This window comes from Podarcis erhardii, assembly GCF_964252035.2.
Source record: "Podarcis erhardii genome assembly, chromosome: 9".
Classification (NCBI taxonomy): Eukaryota; Metazoa; Chordata; class Lepidosauria; order Squamata; family Lacertidae; genus Podarcis; species Podarcis erhardii.
In genome coordinates this window covers 58,965,465-58,986,414 of record NC_138512.1, presented here as the reverse complement: position 1 = coordinate 58,986,414, position 20,950 = coordinate 58,965,465, and the positions used below count along the sequence as shown (strand labels likewise).

Genomic DNA, 20,950 nt, shown 5'->3' with positions numbered 1-20,950 from the left:
ATCCGGAGCAACGTGGGGTGAGCGGCACGGTGCTTCGAATTGACTGCTTCTTCCACGGAGCGAAGCCGCATAGCTGTTGCTGGAGAGCGCTGACTTTTTCCTGTGGACAATTTGATCTTAAAGCAACTACCCATGAGTAGAGCGGAGAATTGGATTTTTAAACGTCTTAATTTGGTGCCGAAACGGGGAGGTCTAAAACAGGAAGTCCACCTTCCCCTTTTGTAAATAGATTGAAGCAATGAGGATGCAAGCTGAAGTCTTGGAAAGCCTATTGTAAAGGACTAAATTTCCATCAGTAAAAAATACTAAACCCCCCTTGGTGGCAGGAGAAGAGGGGGGAAAGTTTTGGACTGAGTATACCTGCAGGAGAGAGCGAACAGAGTTAATATACCACCGCTCCGATCCTGGAAACGGGCTGCCAACAGGACTGACCGTGATTAGAACGTTCACTGACAGTTAGTTAAATAAGAGGAATACATTGTTTCCATGGTCTCAGTCTGCGTTTAAAAAGGAGTAAAAGTAACAGAAAATTGAAACCAACTTTATTCTTTGAATTGAGTTTAACAGGACTAATACAAATAGAAACTGTTTCCCTCTAGAGGAACTGTTTCCCTCTAGAGGAAGCCTTTGAAACTGTCATAAGAGTTGAGCTGGGGGAATTCCCAGCTGCAAGATAAAAACCTGTGAGATTCTGGGGACCTTGAATCGGTTAAGAATGTTGACAGAAGAGGCCTTAGTGGATGTATTATGTAAGATAAGTGACTCATTGGAACAGCTTCACAAAAAGGTGGATGTGGTAATTACCAAAATCGACAATTTGGGACAAAAAGTGAACACCAATACAGAAACTATTCAGAAACTGACACAGGAATCAACTTTGACATGGCAAACTGCGGAGAAGGCTAGGGAGAAAGTTATTGCCGTTGAACCTAAAGTAACACAATTGGAGAGAGAGAGAGTCCCAGCCTTACAGATGCAATTTGATGACCATAAGTTGATGCCTGCTATGATTGAATTTAAAGAAAATCAGATTTCGAGGATCAGAGCCCTACCTGAACTGGAGAAGGAAAATTTGATAGATTTCCTTACACAGGAATTTGATTATTTTTGGGACCGTGACTTGGGTCAAGAAGAGATTAAAACTGTGAAGGCCTTCGGACTTGGAAGAGGAGGGAAAAAAGAGAACAACAAAATAAGAGACTGTTGGAACTACCAGAAGAACTTAGAAGAACAACAGTCAAGAGTGGAAATTTTGAAAGACGTCCTGAAATACCTTTTGGATCTTAGATTTAACTACGGAGATTTGGTTGCCCTGTCGAGAAGGAATAAAATCATCTTTAGGTGGAAGTTTCCCCGAGATCTACTCTTTAGCCTCAAAGGAAGGAAAATGAATATAAGATCAGTGGAAGACAAAGTAAAGCTCATGTATAAATATGAAGAAGACTCACAGAAGGGACTTGGAAAAGAGTTAAGAGCATCAGACAGAAGATCACCAGGCTGATGGACTATAGGGAATTGGAGGATATGACTGGCAGAATCCAGGACCAGGGAGAAGAGTCGGTGGAAGAAGATTGGAAAAAGTTTAAAGACTATTTATAAAAATATTGTAAAATTAATGAATGTTAGAAAAATGTTGGAAAGGAGTTATATGGCTTTAGTAGAAATGTTACAAGGAATTAAGTACAAATAGATTATTAGAGTATTAAAGGGAAAATAAGGTTAAAATATGTTAAGACAATTATATATTAAAGGGAAAAATAAGGTTAGAATATGTTAAGATAAATTACAGGTCAGAAAACAGAGGAAGATGGAAAGGAATTGCTGAAACAGTGGTAATTAAAGTGGAATACAAAAAGGGAGGTGCGAGGAGGTCGTTGAAACAAGTAAATGAAAGTTAAGATACTGAACTTATTAGATGTGTTTTAAATTGTGTTTGTTTGGTTTTCTTAATTTAATGTTTTGGGGTTGGTGTTGTGTGGTGTTTTTGTTTTTGTATTATATTGTATTGTTTTGTTTAATTCTTTTTCTTTCTTTTATAGTCTTTAAAATGTTAATAAATATTATTATTTTTTAAAAAAGATTATCAAGCAAGATGATTGTGGGTTGCAGAAGATAGTGCTTTATTTCACGGGCTGTCCAGCCCAAGTAAATATGAAGAACTGTAAGAAAGAAGGCTGCCCATCCATTGCTAACACCTGGACACTAAGTGGATACACAGCTTACCTGGTCACAGTCTTTCCCACTATGGTGAGATGTAGACCATACTGGTTTTGTACAAGAGTCACCTTGTATCTGTAGCATCTGAAAGCAGCCAAATCTGTTTCAGATCCATGGAGTTCTAATTCAAGTCATTATTCTGCTCCAAATTTGATCTCTTAAATCTGGAGCTCTGCTTCAGGCTATAATGGGAGTTTTAAAATGGCTATAAACTTGCTCCTTTTCAAATGGATGAAATAGTCAGGCTAAGGAGCTCCTCCTGAGTGGATTATAGCTAACATATTTTGGACAGATTCATCCAGGGCTCTTCATGCAGGAAACCTTTAAAGTTTATTTAAAGACTAAAAATAAAAAGTCTTTAACTTTTTTTCGTTTTCTGTCATTTGTTGTTTAGTCGTTTAGTCGTGTCCGACTCTTCGTGACCCCATGGACCAGAGCACGCCAGGCACTCCTGTCTTCCACTGCCTCCCGCAGTTTGGTCAAACTCATGTTCGTAGCTTCGAGAACACTGTCCAACCATCTCATCCTCTGTCATCCCCTTCTCCTTGTGCCCTCCACCTTTCCCAACATCAGGGTCTTTTCCAGGGAGTCTTCTCTTCTCATGAGGTGGCCAAAGTATTGGAGCCTCAGCTTCACAATCTGTCCTTCCAGTGAGCACTCAGGGCTGATTTCCTTCAGAATGGATAGGTTTGATCTTCTTTCAGTCCATGGGACTCTCAAGAGTCTCCTCCAGCATTTGTGTGGGGATGAAGCCTGACAAGGTTCAGAAAGATAGGAGGAATGGTTCTCCCACAAGGGCAAACATTACCATTAATGGGTGGTAAAACAGAAATTACATTCCATCCCCTAACTGCTTTTCTCCGGGGGGGGGGGGCAATCAGTTTGGAAACTGGGTACATAAAGTAGGTGTCGTTGGGGAATAAGCCTGCCAATGTTCATACAAATAGGTCCTTCTCGGTGGCTGGGGTAACACAGCAGATGGGCGGCATATAACTAATCAAATGATGATGATGATGAAGGTGGTGCACCTTGCAGAATTGAATCTCAACTCCCCCTCTCCACCAGGCCTCCTTGAAACCTGTCCCCAAGGCCCTGTTGCCGTGGCAACCTCCCAGGCCTACTTCCATACAGGCACAGCCTCCACAGCAAGACCTGGGCCAAGCCAAGGCTCTACTGGCTGGAGCTCCTGGCTCACTTCTCCGCAGCCAAGGTATGGCTCCTCTGGGAGTGCAGACTCCTGCAGCCCAGCTGTGGCTGCTTCTAGGAGGCCTGGGCAGCTGCCATGGCAATGGGACCTTAGAAGAATGGAGGCCTGGTGTGGAGGGGGGAGTAGCAAGGTGCTCCTTCGCAAATGCCTTTGGTGTGTGGAAGGTACTTGTAAAGCTGGTGGGAGGGTGTCTTTCATTTTTTGTCTTCTTATTCTGTTTCCTTTGTTTTTTATAAAAAATCTTACATTAAAAATAAAAGCTCCTAGCAATACTGTGGGGAAGGGCAATCTCCACTGTGACTGGGGAGCTAGAACCCTGAGCTTGCCCATGACAAGGAAACAAAGAAATGAATATTTATACCAGTGGAAATAATGGTAGCATCATACTATCCACAAGCCCAACTCACTTTAACTATTTTCTTTCCATGCTGAATGCTTTGAAATCTGTTTGACCAAAGGCAATAATGAGACCAAAGAAATGAGCTTGTTTTTCACAGGCATCGATGGATGGTTCTGTTCTACCATCCAACTCTCTTAAAAGCCATTGTTCATCTCTAGCCTTTATGCTCCCAAAATGTAAATTTCAATGTAGACATGAACAATGCTCTAAGACTGCAACACTACAGCATGGAGACTTTTCCTGAGGGGAAATAACCCTATTATTTACTCATTGGTGTACAATAGCTCCTGCAGAGTCAATGCAAACTAATGGGAAGATACAATCAATTGCATTTAGAAAGGTTGAATTCTCTCTCCCCCTCCTACCGCCGCCACCCTGAAGCCTTTCATTATACCATGAATCATCTCCTTGTGTCTAGTAGTCATTGCACTCATATTCTAAGAGTGCAGATTTGCATGCTTCATCCAGGATGTATTGCAACTGAGAAGAACAAGCCAAATCACATTATAGTTCATCTCACTAGAACATTGTTAATACCTTCATCCACATTTAAGTACCTTGGCACGAATTTCTCAGTAATGGTAGCCCTTAGGTAAGCAAGAAGTGTTAAATGCCATCACAAGTTCTCTACTTTTCTTCAAGATCACATGCCTATGTTGTTGTTTTCTTAGACACATATTCTACTTTAGTTAAACCCAACCAGCAAGCTAACGAAAGAGTAGAAAAAGAGGAGGATTAAAACTCCCCATCTAAGAGCACAATCCTATCCTGGTGTCAGGAGCAGGCAGGCAGCAAATCACACCGTGCAAGTAGGAAAGAACTCTTTATTAGCAAGAACATGATCTGCACAGACTTGGTGGAGTGTCAGGCCTAATAAGCACAGCAGCTTATCCCTAGTAGATCTTGCCCCATGGATCAGTTGCTGAGATTGAAAATCCCTGTTGCAAATTAACAGGCTGAAAGGAAAATACCACGCTGTTGTATGAGAAGAACAAAGGAACATTTATTGTTTTTGCTGACCAGACAGAGAGGCTCAGTGGATTAATATCCAAAGGACTGAGCACCCTTCCAAAGAAGGGGGCTTCCTAATATACTTTTTCCTTATCTGTTAAGACTATACATATGTATGGATTACCTTCCAATCATTTGGGATAACGCCCAACTATGATTCCACATAAGGACTCTGGTTAATTGCATATTAATTAAGCAAGCTAGCAAAGGACTCCCATGCAGCAACGTGGGCCTCTTCTGTATTATGCATACACTCTAGTGTGTGGTAGATAAGATAAGGCCATTCCTGGTACCTTTAAGGACAGAATGTCTCCTGATACAATGGGGCAACTCTTTGGTGCAAGATTAGCTGCAGGTCTCTAATTGCCACATCCCAACCTCCCCACAGCCATCTTAAGTCCCCTCCTCTCCAGGGTTTTCCCCAAGCCCTGTCACCTCTCCAGCTTCAGACACCTCCTCTTCCTAGTCTTACCCTCTGACCGCTCACTGTCATCTCACCCCCACTCCCCAGGCTCTGAGCCTTCTTGCCTTGGTGGTTCTCCAGCTGATTCCTCCCACCACTGCTCTGCATCCAACCAGTCCCGAAACGGCCTCGGCCCAGTATATCTGAAGGAGTGTCTCCACCCCCATCATTCTGCCCAGACACTGAGGTCTAGCACTGAGGGCCTCCTGGCGGTTCCCTCACTACAAGAAGCAAAGCTACAGGGAACCAGGCAGAGGGCCTTCTCGGTAGTTGTTGGACTCCAACTACCATCATCCCTGACCATTGACCATACTGGGCACCACATTGGCTACCCATGGTGTAACTCCATACCCAATCACCACCAATATATAAATCCCATATGTGGTAACAACAGGGAGAAAGGCGAAGCTAAGGCACAGCAAAGCACCCTTTGGACAGGACCATGGAGAGTTCCCTTAAGCTATATCTGGCCAGCAGTACTTCAGAATGAGATGCTACCTTGTCTGCATGTCCTCCTGAAGTCTGGTCTGATAGCTTCTCAGAAGGGGTGGAACCAGCAGGAGGTGTATGTTGTTTAATGGGCCACTGTCCTATTCTGCAGCCACTCGCTCTTATTGTGCAGAGGGCTGCCTAGGAGAGATATCCCCTGAAGCAGAAGAGTTGGGCAAGGTCACATCCTCTGGCCTGGAGGATCCAGGAGTATGGAAGGGAGGTGCCAGCTGCCCTGGCACTGCTACACACACACAAAAAGGCAATGCAATGAATCCTCATCAATATAACACACAATCTCTTAAGTTTCTTAAACCAGAGTAGGGTCATTAAAAATCAATGGAGGGAGTCTACTCTGACTATGACTGATGATGGATATCACCCAGTCATTCCAATAGGGGTCTCTTTTTCAAAGCACATTGGTGTGCAGAGTTCTGAAGTTAGCTTTTTAAAATCAACTTCTTATTGATGTTTACCCTTTGCAAGACTGGTGTGTCTTGTTAAATCACCAGGAGTTAAGGGATGCACTGGTCTTCTTTTTCTTCCTATTCCTGTTCTGAGTTTTTATCACATACAGCTTTTGCTGATATTGAGTAGAGATATGAAGACCTGGAGGTGGTGGAAAAAATGGAGGGGAAATCGGTTTTTCAAAAAACAAACAAACCTGTTTCCCCACCCAAGCCTTCACATCTCTAATATTGAGACAGGAAATAAGAAGTTTTAGAAAGGGACATTCTTATGCATATGTTGGGGGGGGTTGCAGGGGGCATCTACAAAGCCCGACTACAAGCAAGTCCCAGACTTTCTGCAATTTCTCCAGAAGTATTCTGTAGTGTGCTTCTGCCCTTTTTTTCTGCAGCTGAAAGGATTTGGCCAGCAGCATCTCGAGTCTCAAGCTAAATCATTCATTAGCTTTGAGAGAAAGGGAGTAGCTTTAGGAGAAAACAGTCCTTGAATCATCTCTTTGCATGACACAAAGCAAAAGGTGGCCATCACATTAATTACAGCATTTAGCATAACATTTGAATGTATGTAAATAAAAGTAATTATGATAATCACCATGACATTAGAGGAATGATGCTACTTTGTAATTATGCCCTTTCTCATAAGGAACTGTCCCAGTAATTTGGGCTTGAAATTGCCATGGCCCCTAATAAGTTTATGCCCAAGGGAGCAATGTCAGGTTTTGTTGGTAAGGGGTTCTCCAGCTTTATTGCAGAAAGCCTCTCTGGAGCAAGAAAAATAAAACTGTTCAGCCTTCTCACAAGTTCAGTGTAATCATCAGCTGGTATGTGCAGAACATTTTATGAGACATGCATTTTATCAAGTTTCAAGCACCATCCCCACCATGATTTGGTGGCCCCAAGACTGCTACTCCTGTGAAAGTAAGAGGATGCTTTGACTTAACAAAAAAGATGTGTGAAGGATGGACTACTGCACATCTAGCATAGGTCCAGTGCTGTAGATAAGAGATGGGGGCCTATAGCCTTCCGAAAGTCATTGGACTAAAAAATCTATCAACCCCAGCCAGTGTGGTCAATGGTCAGGGCCTATGGCAGTTGTAGTCCAAAAACATATGGAGAACCGGAGGTTTACCATCTCTGGTATATACGCTATGGACAGCTATTTGAATGAGTTTTCTATCTGAAGGGTGCTGTAGTGGTGTGTGTGGTTGCCTGGAGCCACCCTCCTCACTCCAGCATTGGTGTGCTGCTGCCTTACTATCTGGACTAGGGTAGGGTGGCAGTGAAATTGGGGCTGCATGGCTGCACTGGCAGTGGTCCCACAGGATGCAGCCACACACCCCAGCTCAACCCTGGCCAGGTTAAACAGTAGTGACACCATTGCTAGGAGGACAGTCCACCATACCACACACTGCTCTTGCATGCACCTGGTTAGAATCTTCCACACTATGGTGAGGTGCCCTTCCATTTAAATTATAGGGCTGGGTTCATATATCTGCTTCTGCTAGTGGAAGTCTGTGCAAGGACTTCTGCTAATGGCTTTCCCCCATCCCTCCCCCAAATTGACTCAGGGAGGCTCAGGAGGGAACAGGAGAGTAGAGACTATTCCATCAGGCAAGCAGAAATGATTGTGCTGATGGAACAATCTCCCTTAGCACTGTGCTGCATCCCTCCCATAGAATTGTCTAAATAATGCTGAAGTAACCATCCTAGGCTGGAACAGGTAATATCTGGATGAGATAAACTGAAACTGAGTGCCAATGAAGACCAAGGTGCTAACAGAACAGGAATTTGATTTAGCCCTATTTTGATGGAGCTGCACTCCCACAAAGGCATCAGATGCTGCTCAGCTTGGGAGAGGTGTGTTGCTTTTAGACCTGGGCCTTACAAAGGGAGCCCTGTTAACATCTCCACCTCTTTATAACCTCTGACCAATTTCATCTGGCATGACAAATGCAGCCTTTCTTGGAAAGAAGGAAATCTAATCACAATTATTCATGCTCCAATAACATCCAGGCTCAATCATTTCAGTTTTGGGGGACTGCCTTTGAAGCTTGCTCAGAAACTTCAATTGATTCTGAACAGAACAACAAGATTCTAAAATGGGTAACAGCAATAGGGAACACACAAATCATGGGGGGGGGGACAGCACTCCTCTGGCTTACAGTTTGTTGGCTGGCTCAATCTGAAGTATTGGTGTTGGCCTATAAAGCCCTCCAAGGCTTGGAACCTGGAAACCTGAAGGACTGCTTGCTCCCAGATGGATCTGCCTGGCTAGTAAGATTTCTATGCGCCCCTCTTAGATCACCCACATTTCAGTGTCCTCTTATGTATAATTCAAAAAGAGGAAACACATCGCCAAAAAAATGAGGGCAAAACAGATTTGCATAAAATGTGCATCTGCTAATATATATGTATAGATGCGCATTTTGAAATAAACTACTCCAATTTATGTGGAAATAGAATATCTCTCACCATAACAGAGAAACTGTGGCAAGATTACCTGTGTTCCTGCTCGGTTGATGGGCAGCTTCCAGATATTAGGAATAACTTGTTCTACAGAGTCCTTTGGAAGGTGGTGGACTTCACTGGGGAATTGAAGCAGATGTTGGGTTGTGATCTGTCATGGATGCTTTAGTTGTGATTCCTTCACTGCAGAGGGTTGGACTAGATGACACAGGGTCCTTTCCAACTCTGCCATTCTATGCTTCTATTATTTAACTTCTTATGATGCATTATCTTAAATCCAGATTGTAGCCACAGAGATAAAAAGAGTCATTCCGTTGTCTGGATAGGTTACTTCCTGGTTCACATGAAAAAGCCATTTTCAAGACTTGGTCCCCTTGATCTGATTTTGCCTATTGTGACTTAACTTTGCCTACCTGGACTTGACTTTATCTGCTGGACTTGACTTTCCCAGACACCGCCAGCTTCCCCTGTGAGACTCAAGAAGCCACAGAGCAGGACACAAGCCTATTGCTGTTCTTCCCATTGTTCTTCCCAAGAAGGAGAAGCTGTAGTAGTGGAGGCAGGTGCTGTATTTGGAGGAAGGTGGAAGGTTGGAGCTCTCCCTCTGCGAAATCTCCCAGGCCTTTAACTATTCGATAATAACTGCTTGATATTTGCTCTACGAATCCACAACGAAATCCAGGCTTTCGCTGTGAAATGTAAGGTAAACAAACATAGAGTCAGGGATCACCAAACAAGTAATAACATTCCATCTGGGGGATTGCATCCAAAGGAAAATCCCAGCGGAAGGGCACATTGTGGGTTAGTTTTTATAATGCCGGTGCATCCAGGGAATAGAATATAACCTATGAAGTCCTGACCAAGTCAAGTGCAGTGAACAGTTTGATTTCATAACTGTGCAAAGAAGGTGAATCCCCACAGGAAGGACTGTGAATGCTGGGCTCTTTTTATATATTGGCATAGACAGAATGGATTCCTTTCTCAGTGAGGGAATAGCTATCACAGTTGACTTTATTTTCTTTTCCATCTGCTAAGGGGAATATTACAGGAAATCGAAGACAATGATGTGGACAATTTAGCTTTCATAAAACGGAATCCATTATGCAAAGTAGTATCAATATATCCCTAGTCTCCCTTGCCTCACCCCACCCCACCCCTAAGAAAACCTCTGGGAATTTGTATTATTTTTCTAGGACTGTATTATCCCAAAAATAAGTTCTGGGTGCTTAATTTCATTGAATGATTAAATTTTAACCAATACTGTAGAATTAAGGGAACTAGACAAGGAATGTCATGTAAAACTCTTTCTTTCAGTGAGAAAGCAGTGTAGATTAGGACTGAAATGTAAGTTTGTTGAAGAACTGCAGCTCGGTGGTAGAGGACATGCATTGCATGCTAAAGATCCCTGGTTCAGTCCTCAGCATCTGCTGACAGGGCTGGAGAGTTACTCCCTGTCAATGAAGACAATATTAAGCTAGATAGACCAACAGTTTGACTTTGTGCAAGGAAACTTGCTCGGTTGGTAGCCATTATTCTGCTCTGCATGGGTGGGGGGGGGAGAGAACCTGCTTTTATATTATTATTATTATTATTATTATTATTATTATTATTATTATTATTATTTGTGCTTGGGATCACACATATGGGCTGTTTTCTGTGCTCTTCTCCTTGGTGCCATTTCTTTCTGCTTCTTTGCCCTCAGGTACCTCAGCTTCATTTGCCCACAGTGCTGTTTCATCCTATTGACTGTGAAGACCCATGTGACTTCACTGATGACACCATATTTCTGTGTGGTGATGTCATGAACTTGCATAAACAAAATCAATGCCACAGTCACCGATTCAGCTAGAATCAGGGGTGGCCAGTTCCCAAGAGACTGCAATCTACTCACAGAGTTAAAAGCTGGCAGTGATCTACCCCCTTTTGGGGATTTCAGATCAATTTTTTTGAGCTTTTTTTAGGCAAGCCAAAGTTGTTAAGCTTCTTTAGGGGGAGCCAGTGATCTACCAGTGATCTACCACAGACGTCTAGTGATCTACCGGTAGATCACGATCTACCTGTTGGACATGCCAGAGCTAGCTCATCATTATAACAATTCCACCAACAAGAAGTATTAGCTCTGCTTCTACACGCACAAGTATCTGTGTCAACCAGCGGATTGTTTGGCTTAACAGTGAGCACAGGGTTGCTCCCACCAAATCCTGCATATTCTACTCTTGTCAAGGTAAGAGGTGGGGCTGGTGGATGGTAATAGGAGGCTGGTACACTTCAGAATGATGTTCTACCTGCTGCAGTTGCAAATCACTCAGGACTGTTTAGCACAGTTTCATAGTAGCATTATTCAGACATTCATCAGAATGTGCATATAGGTGAATTGCATCGCTCTTTCAGTTTGGTGTACTGAAAGAGTCTACACACATTCAAGCTGTGCATGTATATGATCTGTCAACACAAACAAATAACTTTTGAAGAGGCATGATTTCCCTGAGCGCATGGCTTGTATATGCACACAATTTGTATGTAGGCCCATAAGCAATACCAGGACCCCTAACCCTGGCCTATACAAGTTTGGCAAAATGGAGGAAAGAAGTGGTGCCCATAGACTACATACACAAAAAACCCTTTTATATATTATGCTGACAATGCATGGGGGTGAGGTCAGAGGCTGTAACATATGCAATCCCATCCCTCCCTCTTATATGTGTTGAGATGAATATCTGAATAGCACTATGGATATATCTGGAGGTTCTCAAATCTAGAATTGCTTCATCACTTCAGCTGCCTGCTTTGGTACTGATATCACTTTTTGTCTGTATTGCTCAGTGTCTGGTGGTGGTTGCAAAGTTCCAGAAGAAATGTATCTAATCTAAAGTTAAAACAAAGTATGGAAAAGGTGGGGATCACAACTGATTTAAAGTTCTGTCGCTGAATTCTATAACTGATCCCACTATTCATAATCTGAGTGTCTTAAACTTGTTTCACAGCATCTTGATTGGGTTTTCTCAGATGTCAAATATCATAAAGCAAGAAAGTGTCTTTCTGAGAGTTAAAGACAGACAAATTTATTGTGGCATAAGCTTCTAAGGTGCCTCAAGGCTTTTTGTTGTTTTCGGTGCAACAGAATTAACACGGCTACCCCTCTGGAAATTACATAAAATGTCAGCTATCAAAAACTATACAAATTACATGTCAGCTGTAAATCTATATTGTATTGTGTTTGTGGCAGTGTAGCTTCTGGCATCCATTGGCTGAGCAGGTGTGATGGTATGGAATGCTCGTGAACATTCCAAATGCCCAGGCAGCAAAGCCAACAGAATATTTTTGGTCCAGCTTCTGTGAGGGACTGGAAAAGCATAAATCAGGTGAGGACTAGGAAGAGTTCCTTGGAACATTAAAGGGGGGAGGTGCCTTGATGAAAGAAGAAGAGATCAGTTACACTAGGGCAGTGTTTCCCAACCTTGGGCCTCCAGCTGTTTTTGGACTACAACTCCCATCATCCCTAGCTAGCAAGACCAGTGGTCAGGGATGATGGGAATTGTAGTTCAAAAACAGCTGGAGGCCCAAGGTTGGGAAACACTGCACTAGGGATTGAGAGGCAGTGTGATGGGGACTGAATGGATGGATAACTGACTAACCAGCCAACTGCAGGCATCTACTACCATTAAATATAATATAAATATATCTTTGCCTGTTAAATATAATCTAGGGTTTTTTAAAAAGTGAATTAGTCCTTTAAACTGAATGTAAATAGGGGGACCATGCTTCTACTTGTGATGTTGCCACAGATTATATGGTTGAATGACATGCGAAACTTTTCTCTACTGGAAGATCTTGCCAAACTGAGTGTTCTTGTTTTTCTTCTTCCTTTGATTTAAAGCCTTGACAGATCTGGGGCACTATGATTCAGAACAAACACTAATTCACACATGAACTTGTGAAACATTTTATGAGAGTAAAAGCTGAACACAAGCTCTTCCCATCAGCTGGAACTTGACAGTCCTAAGTATTGGCATTAGAAAGCACCCCCTATCTAAAGTGTCAGGGAACTGCCATCAGTGCCGGAGGGAGAGAGCAAAATCCAGAGAGATTCCAGAGAGCGTCCCGGGATTGGGAGAGGCAGCCCATCTTCTGGGGAAGAGAATCAGTGTAGCACCAGTGGAGAAGGGGGGCAGATGGGGGAAGCGGCGAGGCGGTCCCATGACTCTTTGCCGGGGACCAGCGGGGAGAGTAGGGGTCCTCCGCTGCCTATGCCCTCCTTGCGCAGAAGGCTTTCGCGCAGAGAGAGTAGGAGGAGACTAGGCGTCAAAGAGCTTCTTTGCTGGAAGAAGTTTAAGAAACGGCCACTGACGGATTCTGCCAGCGACTGAGACAGCCACAGGTGAGTGGCTGTCCGGACAGAAAAAGTTCACTCAGGCAACCCAGCCAGGTGTTTGCACCGGCTTACGCACGAGCAACCCCTAGAACCATTACATAAAGTTATACTTCCGCAAATTTTATTCCGAAGAGGTCCTCATTATCAAGATACGGATAAGTTCAAAGCACCAGGCTTTTTCTGTATTCAGAAGAAGAACAATATTCGTCATGTTCCAACATCACCGCTGCACTTCCTACCATAACTCATTTCATCAGGCAAGGGCTGTGACTTCAGGAGAACCAATTAGAGACTAATTGCTTTAAACACGGTCATACTTCATTGTGCAGCCTTAACAGTGAATCAATACACAATGGTTCTGCATCAACTCAATCAAGATTCTCTTGGGAGGAAAGTTTTGGGCACCATCCTGTATCCACTCAAGAACTTCTCACTGACTAATAAAACCAAAACAAGCACATAACCATACTTCCCCTCACAGGCATGACAGGGCCTAAGAAAAAGCATGCACAGGAATTATGCTTCAGTTTTCATTGGATGTCCACAAATTCCAGTGTTATAAGGGGGGGGGGGAGAGAAAAAGCTTTTCTTTATTTACTTTCTCCATATCATGACCCACAAGATTCACATACTCTTCCCATGCTCTCCTCACCCTCCCCCCCTCCAGCTCGGGCCCCGTAATCCAGTTCTGTGTTCTGTATTCCTCATTACATCTGAAACAGAGAAATATTGTTTAATGTTGGGTTACCACCCAGGATCTTAAACCTGGTTTAAACTATGGTTTAAGATCCTAGGATTTAGTATTTCAGACACAATCTCTGTCTTAGAGATTATGATGGCATGGAAGAAGAGAAAAGAAATGAAATGAGACAGATCTGGACCAATGCTTGTTCAGAATTTAGGAAGCTGGACTCAATGCATACAAACCAGCCCATGCTCAATGGTGTTTAGGCTACAGTTTGTAATTTGACTTCAAACGTTTCTGTATTGTGGTAGCAGCATCCATGCACATAACTACCTTGATTAACTTTTACATAATATTATACAGTGGTACCTCAGTTTTCGAACGTCTAAGAAGTGGGACGTTTTGGTTTTCGAACCCCAAAAACCCAGAAGTAATTGGTTCTATTTTAGAATGCTTTTTGGAAGTCAAACGGCTTCCGGGAAGGTTTTTTCAATTTTCTCCATTGACTTTGCAGACCGCCCTTTGCGCCTCAGTTGTCAGATGTTTCAGAAATCGAATGGTCTTCCAGAAGAGATTACTTTTGACAACCGAGGTACCACTGTATTTTATACACATTAACCAGGTAGGTAGGTAGGTAGATGATGATAGATTAGATAGATAGATGATGGATAGATAGATAGATAGATAGATAGATAGATAGATAGATGAACCCTCTTGATCCCCTTGGCTTTCTGTCAGAAGAAACTGCAAGGCAGTAAAAATGTTCAGTAAACCCCTTTTATTGTTTTAATGGAAACTTTAACAATGAGGAAAGGTCTAATCTCTATTCAAAAAGCTGATAAGACAAGTGTGAGCACCTCATATCCTCAGAGTAGTGAAGTAATCAAAGTTTCCTAGTACCATGGCAAATATATATAACTTTGTAATAAATATTGCACTTCCTCCACAATGCAGCAGGAATAGAAGGGAAATATGGCATACGTTTCCTTCTTCCTGACTGTAGTACATCTGCAGACTGCAGTAGCTTGTATTGCTTTGTTTGCAAAAGAAAGGGAAAAGGGAAATTGCACAGATTTTGGAGTGCAAATAATATATACGAGTAGCATAAATGAAATTATAACAAGAAGGAAACATGCATCAAAATGTAGATTCGTGTGTGCAGAAATGAATGCATACAAAAATGCATCTCCATATAAAAACTGCACATTTTATTGGCAGACAGTGGCGTCGCAAGGGGATGGGGGGCGGTGCGTCCCGGGGGCCATGTCTGGGGGGGTGACAAGAAGGCACCCCATGTGGTGCTCGCCCCGCCGCCCCCGGGTGAGGCGGTGTGAGCAGCCATTGCGCCACCGCAGCCGCATGTCGAGGATCCTTTGTTTGCGGCTGCGGCCATGAGCAGAGGATCCCGCCACTGTCCATACGCCGTTCAAGCAGTGCCAGCGGCAAACCACTATGTACAACGCATGCGTGGCATCGCATACATGCGCTCTACGTAGCGACGCCACACACACACTGTACATAGCAGTTTGCTGCCGGCGCCGCTCGAGTGCTGTACGGACGGCGGTGGGATCCTGCCACCACCGCTACAGCCGCAAGCGGAGGATCCCACCACCATCTGTATGGCGCTCAGGCGGTGCCGGAGGCAAACCGCTACATACAACACATGTGCAGTGTCACACGCATACACTGTGCATAGTGACGCCACACATGCACCCTACATAGCGGTGCCACGCGTGTGTCATACGTAGCGGCGCAACGCGTGTGCAGCTGGCGGTTTGCCTCACCCCAGGTGTTGGTTAGCATCCGTTTGCCCATTGGCAGGACCCTTATTGCTTTAGCATGTGCCTAGTTGAAAGGTTGAAAAGACACAAGATCTACCCACCCTGGAAGAGCGGCAGATGAAGGTGATGGACTATATGGAATTAGCGGAAATGACTGGCAGAATCCGAGACATGGGAGAAGAGTTGGTGGAAGAAGATTGGAAGAAATTTAAAGACTACCTGCAGAAACTCTGTAAAATTAATGAATGTTAAAATGATGTTGGATTGAAAATAAGTGGTATTAGCAACAAAGTTAAAAAGAGTTTGCAAAAATGAATTGATAATGGGTGAAAACATAGAGTTTTAACATGTTAAGATATAGAGTTAAGATAAATGAAAGAGGGTAAGGATTTGCTGATTTGATTATATTAATGGGAATACAAAAACGGGAGGTGTGAGGAGGTCAAAGAAACAAGCTAATGAGTTTAAAGTTATAAAAAAAGTGGATTTGTTTTAACTTCTTTTTTGTTTATTTTTCTTGTTTTTTGTATTTTGTATTCTTTCTTTTATTGTCTTATTATGTATTTTTGTATTTATGACTTTGTAAAATCTTAATAAATATTCTTTTTTAAAAAAAAAGGTTGAAAGACATCGGAAGAACCCTGGAAAGCCAATGTCCACCAGAATGGGCAATACTGGCCTACATGGACCAACAGAATGAGTTTATGAGATGCAGCACTTCTTTTGGGTTGGGGAGGCAGAAGACATGGCAGCCAAATTGCTAAAGCTTGCAAATCCACGGAACAGCCCTGTTGCATAAGGCCTATTAGCCAATCTAGCCCAGCATCCTGTCCTCATTGCAGCCAACCAGACACCTGCCAGCAGGGAAGGATGGACCTCTCAGTTTTGGTCTCCTCATTTTCCCTATTTTCAATTCAATTCCGCAACAATTTATGATTTAAAAAAATAATAATCCTCAACTATATTCAGCAGCATTTTAGTGAGAATTTCTGGTAATCAGTGCTTTTTGAGGAGGGTACTCAAGGGAACTTTTTTCCAAATGTTAAAAGTTTGGCATTTACTGTAACAGCTATGCACATGGTGAGCACTGGCACCTTTTTTCCTTTCCTTTTTTTTTTTTTTTTAATAAAGCCCTGCTCATAACATGGCAGGCAGTTTTGACTCATGAACACATTTCTGTGAGCAATTTTTCTTAATATAATGCATTTTGCCTATTATTTTCATAAATTTATAGTGGTACCTCAGGTTACAGACACTTCAGATTACAGACACTTCAGGTTACAGACTCCACTAACCCAGAAACAGTACCTCGGATTAAGAACTTTGCATCAGGATGAGAAAAGAAATCGCATGGCGGTGGCACGGCAGCAGTGGGAGGCCCCATAAGCTAAAGTGCTACCTCGGGTTAAGAACAGTTTCAAGTTAAGAACAGACCTCCAGAACAAATTAACTTCTTAACCCGAGGTACCACTGTATTCATTTTTATGCACCCTTTCCCTTAATTATGTGCATTTTTGTTATATGTGCTTGGTTGGAGAACTGCACTGCAAAATTCAGATAAATGTGAATCTCAAAGGCTGTGTTCTGATTCTCATATTGTTTTGGAAAATGTGAATTGGGTAGGTTTGCCTTTAAATATAACTGGTATTCAAAGACATACTGCCTCCAAGAGCAGAGAGAGTGAAGAGCCATTGTGGCTAGTAGCCACTGATAAGTCTATTTCTCCCCTGGATTTGTCTAATCCTCTTTTAAAGCTATCCAAGGGGTGGTTTGTTTGCCATCGTTACAGCTTGTGGGAGCAAAATAAGAACATGAAAAACGAGAGTGGATCTCCCTCTCTCTGCTCTCAGAGAGCGAGGCCCCCAAAATCCTGTGGCCCTTGGGGCACCTTCCCAGGGACCACAGTAGTCTTGTGTTCAAAGGCAGTTATGTATGACCATGCAGAAAAGCAATGCATCCTTAAATCATGTCCCAGATCCATAAGACCATAAGATCCATAAGAGACCCACCGGGTCAGACTAAGAGTCACGTGCTTCCGGAGAGCCTGCAAGTAGGACATGAGTGCAATAACACTCCAGGCTGAATATCTAATACTTACCGTATTTTTCTGTGTATAAGACGCCCCCTACTTTTTGGAACTAAAATTAAGAAAATGCACTATATATACACACTATCCATGTATAAGACAACCCCTTATTTTAAACTTGAAAAATTTAGGGGGGGAAATATAGTCTTATACGCGGAAAAATACGGTATATGGAACTTTAACACCTGCAGCCTCCCCAATTCAGCTTAATGTATTAGTGAAGCAGCATTCCTCGCTGAAGTTTATGTAAAGTTCCTATGGCAGTAGGAGCAATGCACACAAAGAGGTTCCATAGTCAGAAGGAACCACTAGATTAGGACACGCCAAGGCATGCAATTCGTCAAACTCTGTGGCATCCGCATTGCCTGATCGATTTGCACGGTAATTTTGCAACAAAAATCAAAGCAAAAACTTGAAATAGCTACTGTAATGTTAAAATGGTTAATTTTTGTTCTCTTTTAATATATATATCTATATATAAGGCCAGGGCCTTTTAAGCATGACGCACATAATAAAGTTGAAATTTTAACATCACTTAATAAAAAATGTGCTTCTCATAATAAAGCCCACAGTACCCTTGAAAAAGAGTGATCAAAAGCACTAAGTGGTATAATTAATCCAGTGGTAATTGGTAATTGGAATCTTTGCATTATTTATGCAAATGTACTAAAGGAAGTATATTTTTTAAAAATAATAATAATAATAATCTGCCCCCAAAGGAGGAAAAGTCTAAAGCTATTTTGAAACCATTTGTATCGCAGTTAGAAATGTGGCCATGGATGTTCTGTAAAAAGTTCCTTGTAAACGAAGTCGTATTTGTTTTAGCCAGAATCATCTTGCAGATGCTGGATGCTTCTTAAAGTGTATGCAATACTTTCTGTATACAGTGGTATAGGTGACTTCTCAATTAAAACTACAAAGGTGGCAATCCAGGGCTCTTTGTGATGCATAGGAAGGTATGTGCTGAAGTTAACGGCACAATTCTTGAAGGCAGAGGAAATCCCACAGGTACTGGAGTGCCCACATGTTTAAGTCTTTATGCGGCACAAGTGATTATTATCATGCTGACACAAAAACCAAAAGTATTCGTTCCAAAGAAAATGGGATGTCAGATCAAATCCTTTATAACTTCCAAAGTCCCTTTTATGGAGTTCAAGAGTTCTTCCATTTTTAATTTACTAAGTGTCTTCATTATCACATCTCCAACATTGCATTATTCCAGTTCAATTTCTCCTGCGTACACCGTGATCAGCAGAATCGCAGCAAACCCTGTGAGCAACCCAGCATTTTGGATCAGGAAGAAGACTAGATCTGTTTTTCTTCCGGTCACTTTTTCTCTCAGCATGTCATTCATCTCTGGGAACTAGAGAAGGCAGAAGGAAGGAAGTTTTTAGGTAAGTGTTGCCATCTGGTGGAACAACATGCTACATTAGAATTTTGTGGTGCTTTTTTTAATGCATGCATTGATTTATGTTACATTACTGTATAAGATTGGGTTGGGTTCTTAAGCTGCTGGAGCGGCAACGATCTGGGTGTTGTGTCCAAGTGATGACTTCACCAAGAAAGGAACACTGGAAATTGCTTCCTCCTCAGCTGAGCCTCTCTTTGTAAGTTTCAGGGACGGGCTCACATACATCTTGTGCAATGCCCATTCACTTAAATGGAGCTTGTGCAAGATGGCTTCTCAGTAGTTTAAGTCTATGCAATGCACAGGCAGCGATAAGTCCCTTTCATATGGGTGGGCTAAGCAACAGAGAGGGGCAGACCTGATAGCAGCTGTAGTTTGCAAGTAGGAAGCACTGCTTCAGGACAATCAACCAGCAGATGCAAGACCGAAGGATTACAAACTTGATCTTGGGGACATTTGGACTCGATAGGAGTATGTTGGGGTACCCTAGAGGTTTTAAGTATGGAGGGCTGGCTGGGAAGAATATGGACCCTGTTGGGCCAAAGCCTTTTCGAAATCTGGGGTTTAACATTAAGGACTATCAAAAAGGCCGGCAGAGAGGGGCTGAAAGAGACTTAAAAGCCTCGGACATGAGATCTCCAGGCTAGACAAGATATTGAACTGATGAACATTTTTGGGGGGACTGAAACCGGGAAAGGGGTGGGTGGGGTCTGGGAATCCAAAGGGTATATAATTATATCTTGCTTTATTTTTATTATGTTCTGTTATTTGTTTGGAATTGGGGAAAGCCATGGAAAGGATATTTTGGTCGACTTTAGGAAAAATGTAATGAGGAATGTTGTTTAAGTATTTGATGTCTAATTTTGAATATAAGGATTTGTTGAATGAAAAAATTAAATTGGAATACAAGAAGGGGAGGTGAGAGGAGGTCTGAGAAACAAGTTAATGGAAATAAGTTTTCGAAATTGTATCTGTTTTAATTTTGTGTATTTTGTGTTTTTTGTACTTTTGCTGTTTTTTCTTTCTTTTGTTTTTTAAACTAATTTTTGGAAAATTCAATAAATATATTTAAAAAAACAACAACAATCAACCAGCAGATGCAAACAGATGTTTGCTAATTGGCTAGTAGCACTGTCATGGGCTGTTGCTGTGGCTGGAGAGGGCAACTTGCCTGCCCAGTGCTGACCCAGGCATCTCCTGTTTCCCTTGCTGTTTTCTGCCCGCAACTGCTAAGAGACCAGATTATTCCTCTTCAGGATAGCTGTGTGTTCTACTTTAGAGGGCAGCCTTTTGTTCTGAAGGGGTGCAAGGCCTCCATCTATTTGAAAGGCTGCCCAGACCAAGTTTGGTTTAAAGCTATGGAAATATTGAAAGTAATGGAGAGGTTGAGGACCCTTGAAGTTCCCAGTCAACTGTCAGCACCATCAGATCAGTGGACTGAGCAGACACACAGGTCACCTGGGGTATTCCCCACTACAGTGAAAAATTCATCCCTCTGCTGAAGCATAGCAAATACAGCCATACCTTGGATCCCAAACGCCTTGCGAGTCTAACGTTTTGGCTCCCGAATGCCACAAACCCAGAAGTGAGTGTTCTGGTATGCAGACGTTCTTTGGAACCCAAAGGTCCAACGTGACTTCCGCAGCTTCCGATTGGCTGCAGGAGCTTCCTGCAGCCAATTGGAAGCCACGCTTTGGTTTCCGAACATTTTGGAAGTTGAACCGACTTCCGGAATGGATTCTGTTCGACTTCCAAGGTACCACTGTACTAGCTTTCCAATCTCTAGACTGCCCTGTGTGGTGAAGATAGCATGGAATAAATATATATCATAAACTATCACAGTCTCTTGGAAAAGGGTGTGAACAACATTTAAATAAAAATAAAAATGTTGTGTTGTC

General features: G+C 42.6%; 1 protein-coding gene and 1 long non-coding RNA gene across 6 annotated transcripts in view; one reads left to right on the top strand and one right to left on the bottom strand.

Moving 5' to 3' along the window:
- The first annotated feature begins 3,334 nt into the window (after positions 1–3,334).
- On the top strand, positions 3,335–13,321 carry LOC309350467. Its single transcript, XR_014160407.1, has 3 exons — positions 3,335–3,427; positions 12,598–12,757; positions 13,197–13,321. It is a non-coding gene; the product is annotated as an uncharacterized lncRNA (long non-coding RNA).
- A 4,750-nt stretch (positions 13,322–18,071) lies between these two features.
- Positions 18,072–20,950, bottom strand: part of SLC39A8 (solute carrier family 39 member 8) — a 43,024-nt gene continuing 40,145 nt past the window's right edge. For 4 of the 5 annotated variants that reach the window (XM_081877002.1, XM_081877003.1, XM_081877005.1 and 1 more), the window contains one exon: positions 18,072–19,007. In XM_081877002.1, coding sequence (XP_081733128.1) covers positions 18,858–19,007 — 150 coding nt within the window. In that variant the 3' untranslated portion in view covers positions 18,072–18,857. The remainder of the gene's footprint in view (positions 19,008–20,950) is intronic. The other variant, XR_014160301.1, reaches the window with a different exon arrangement.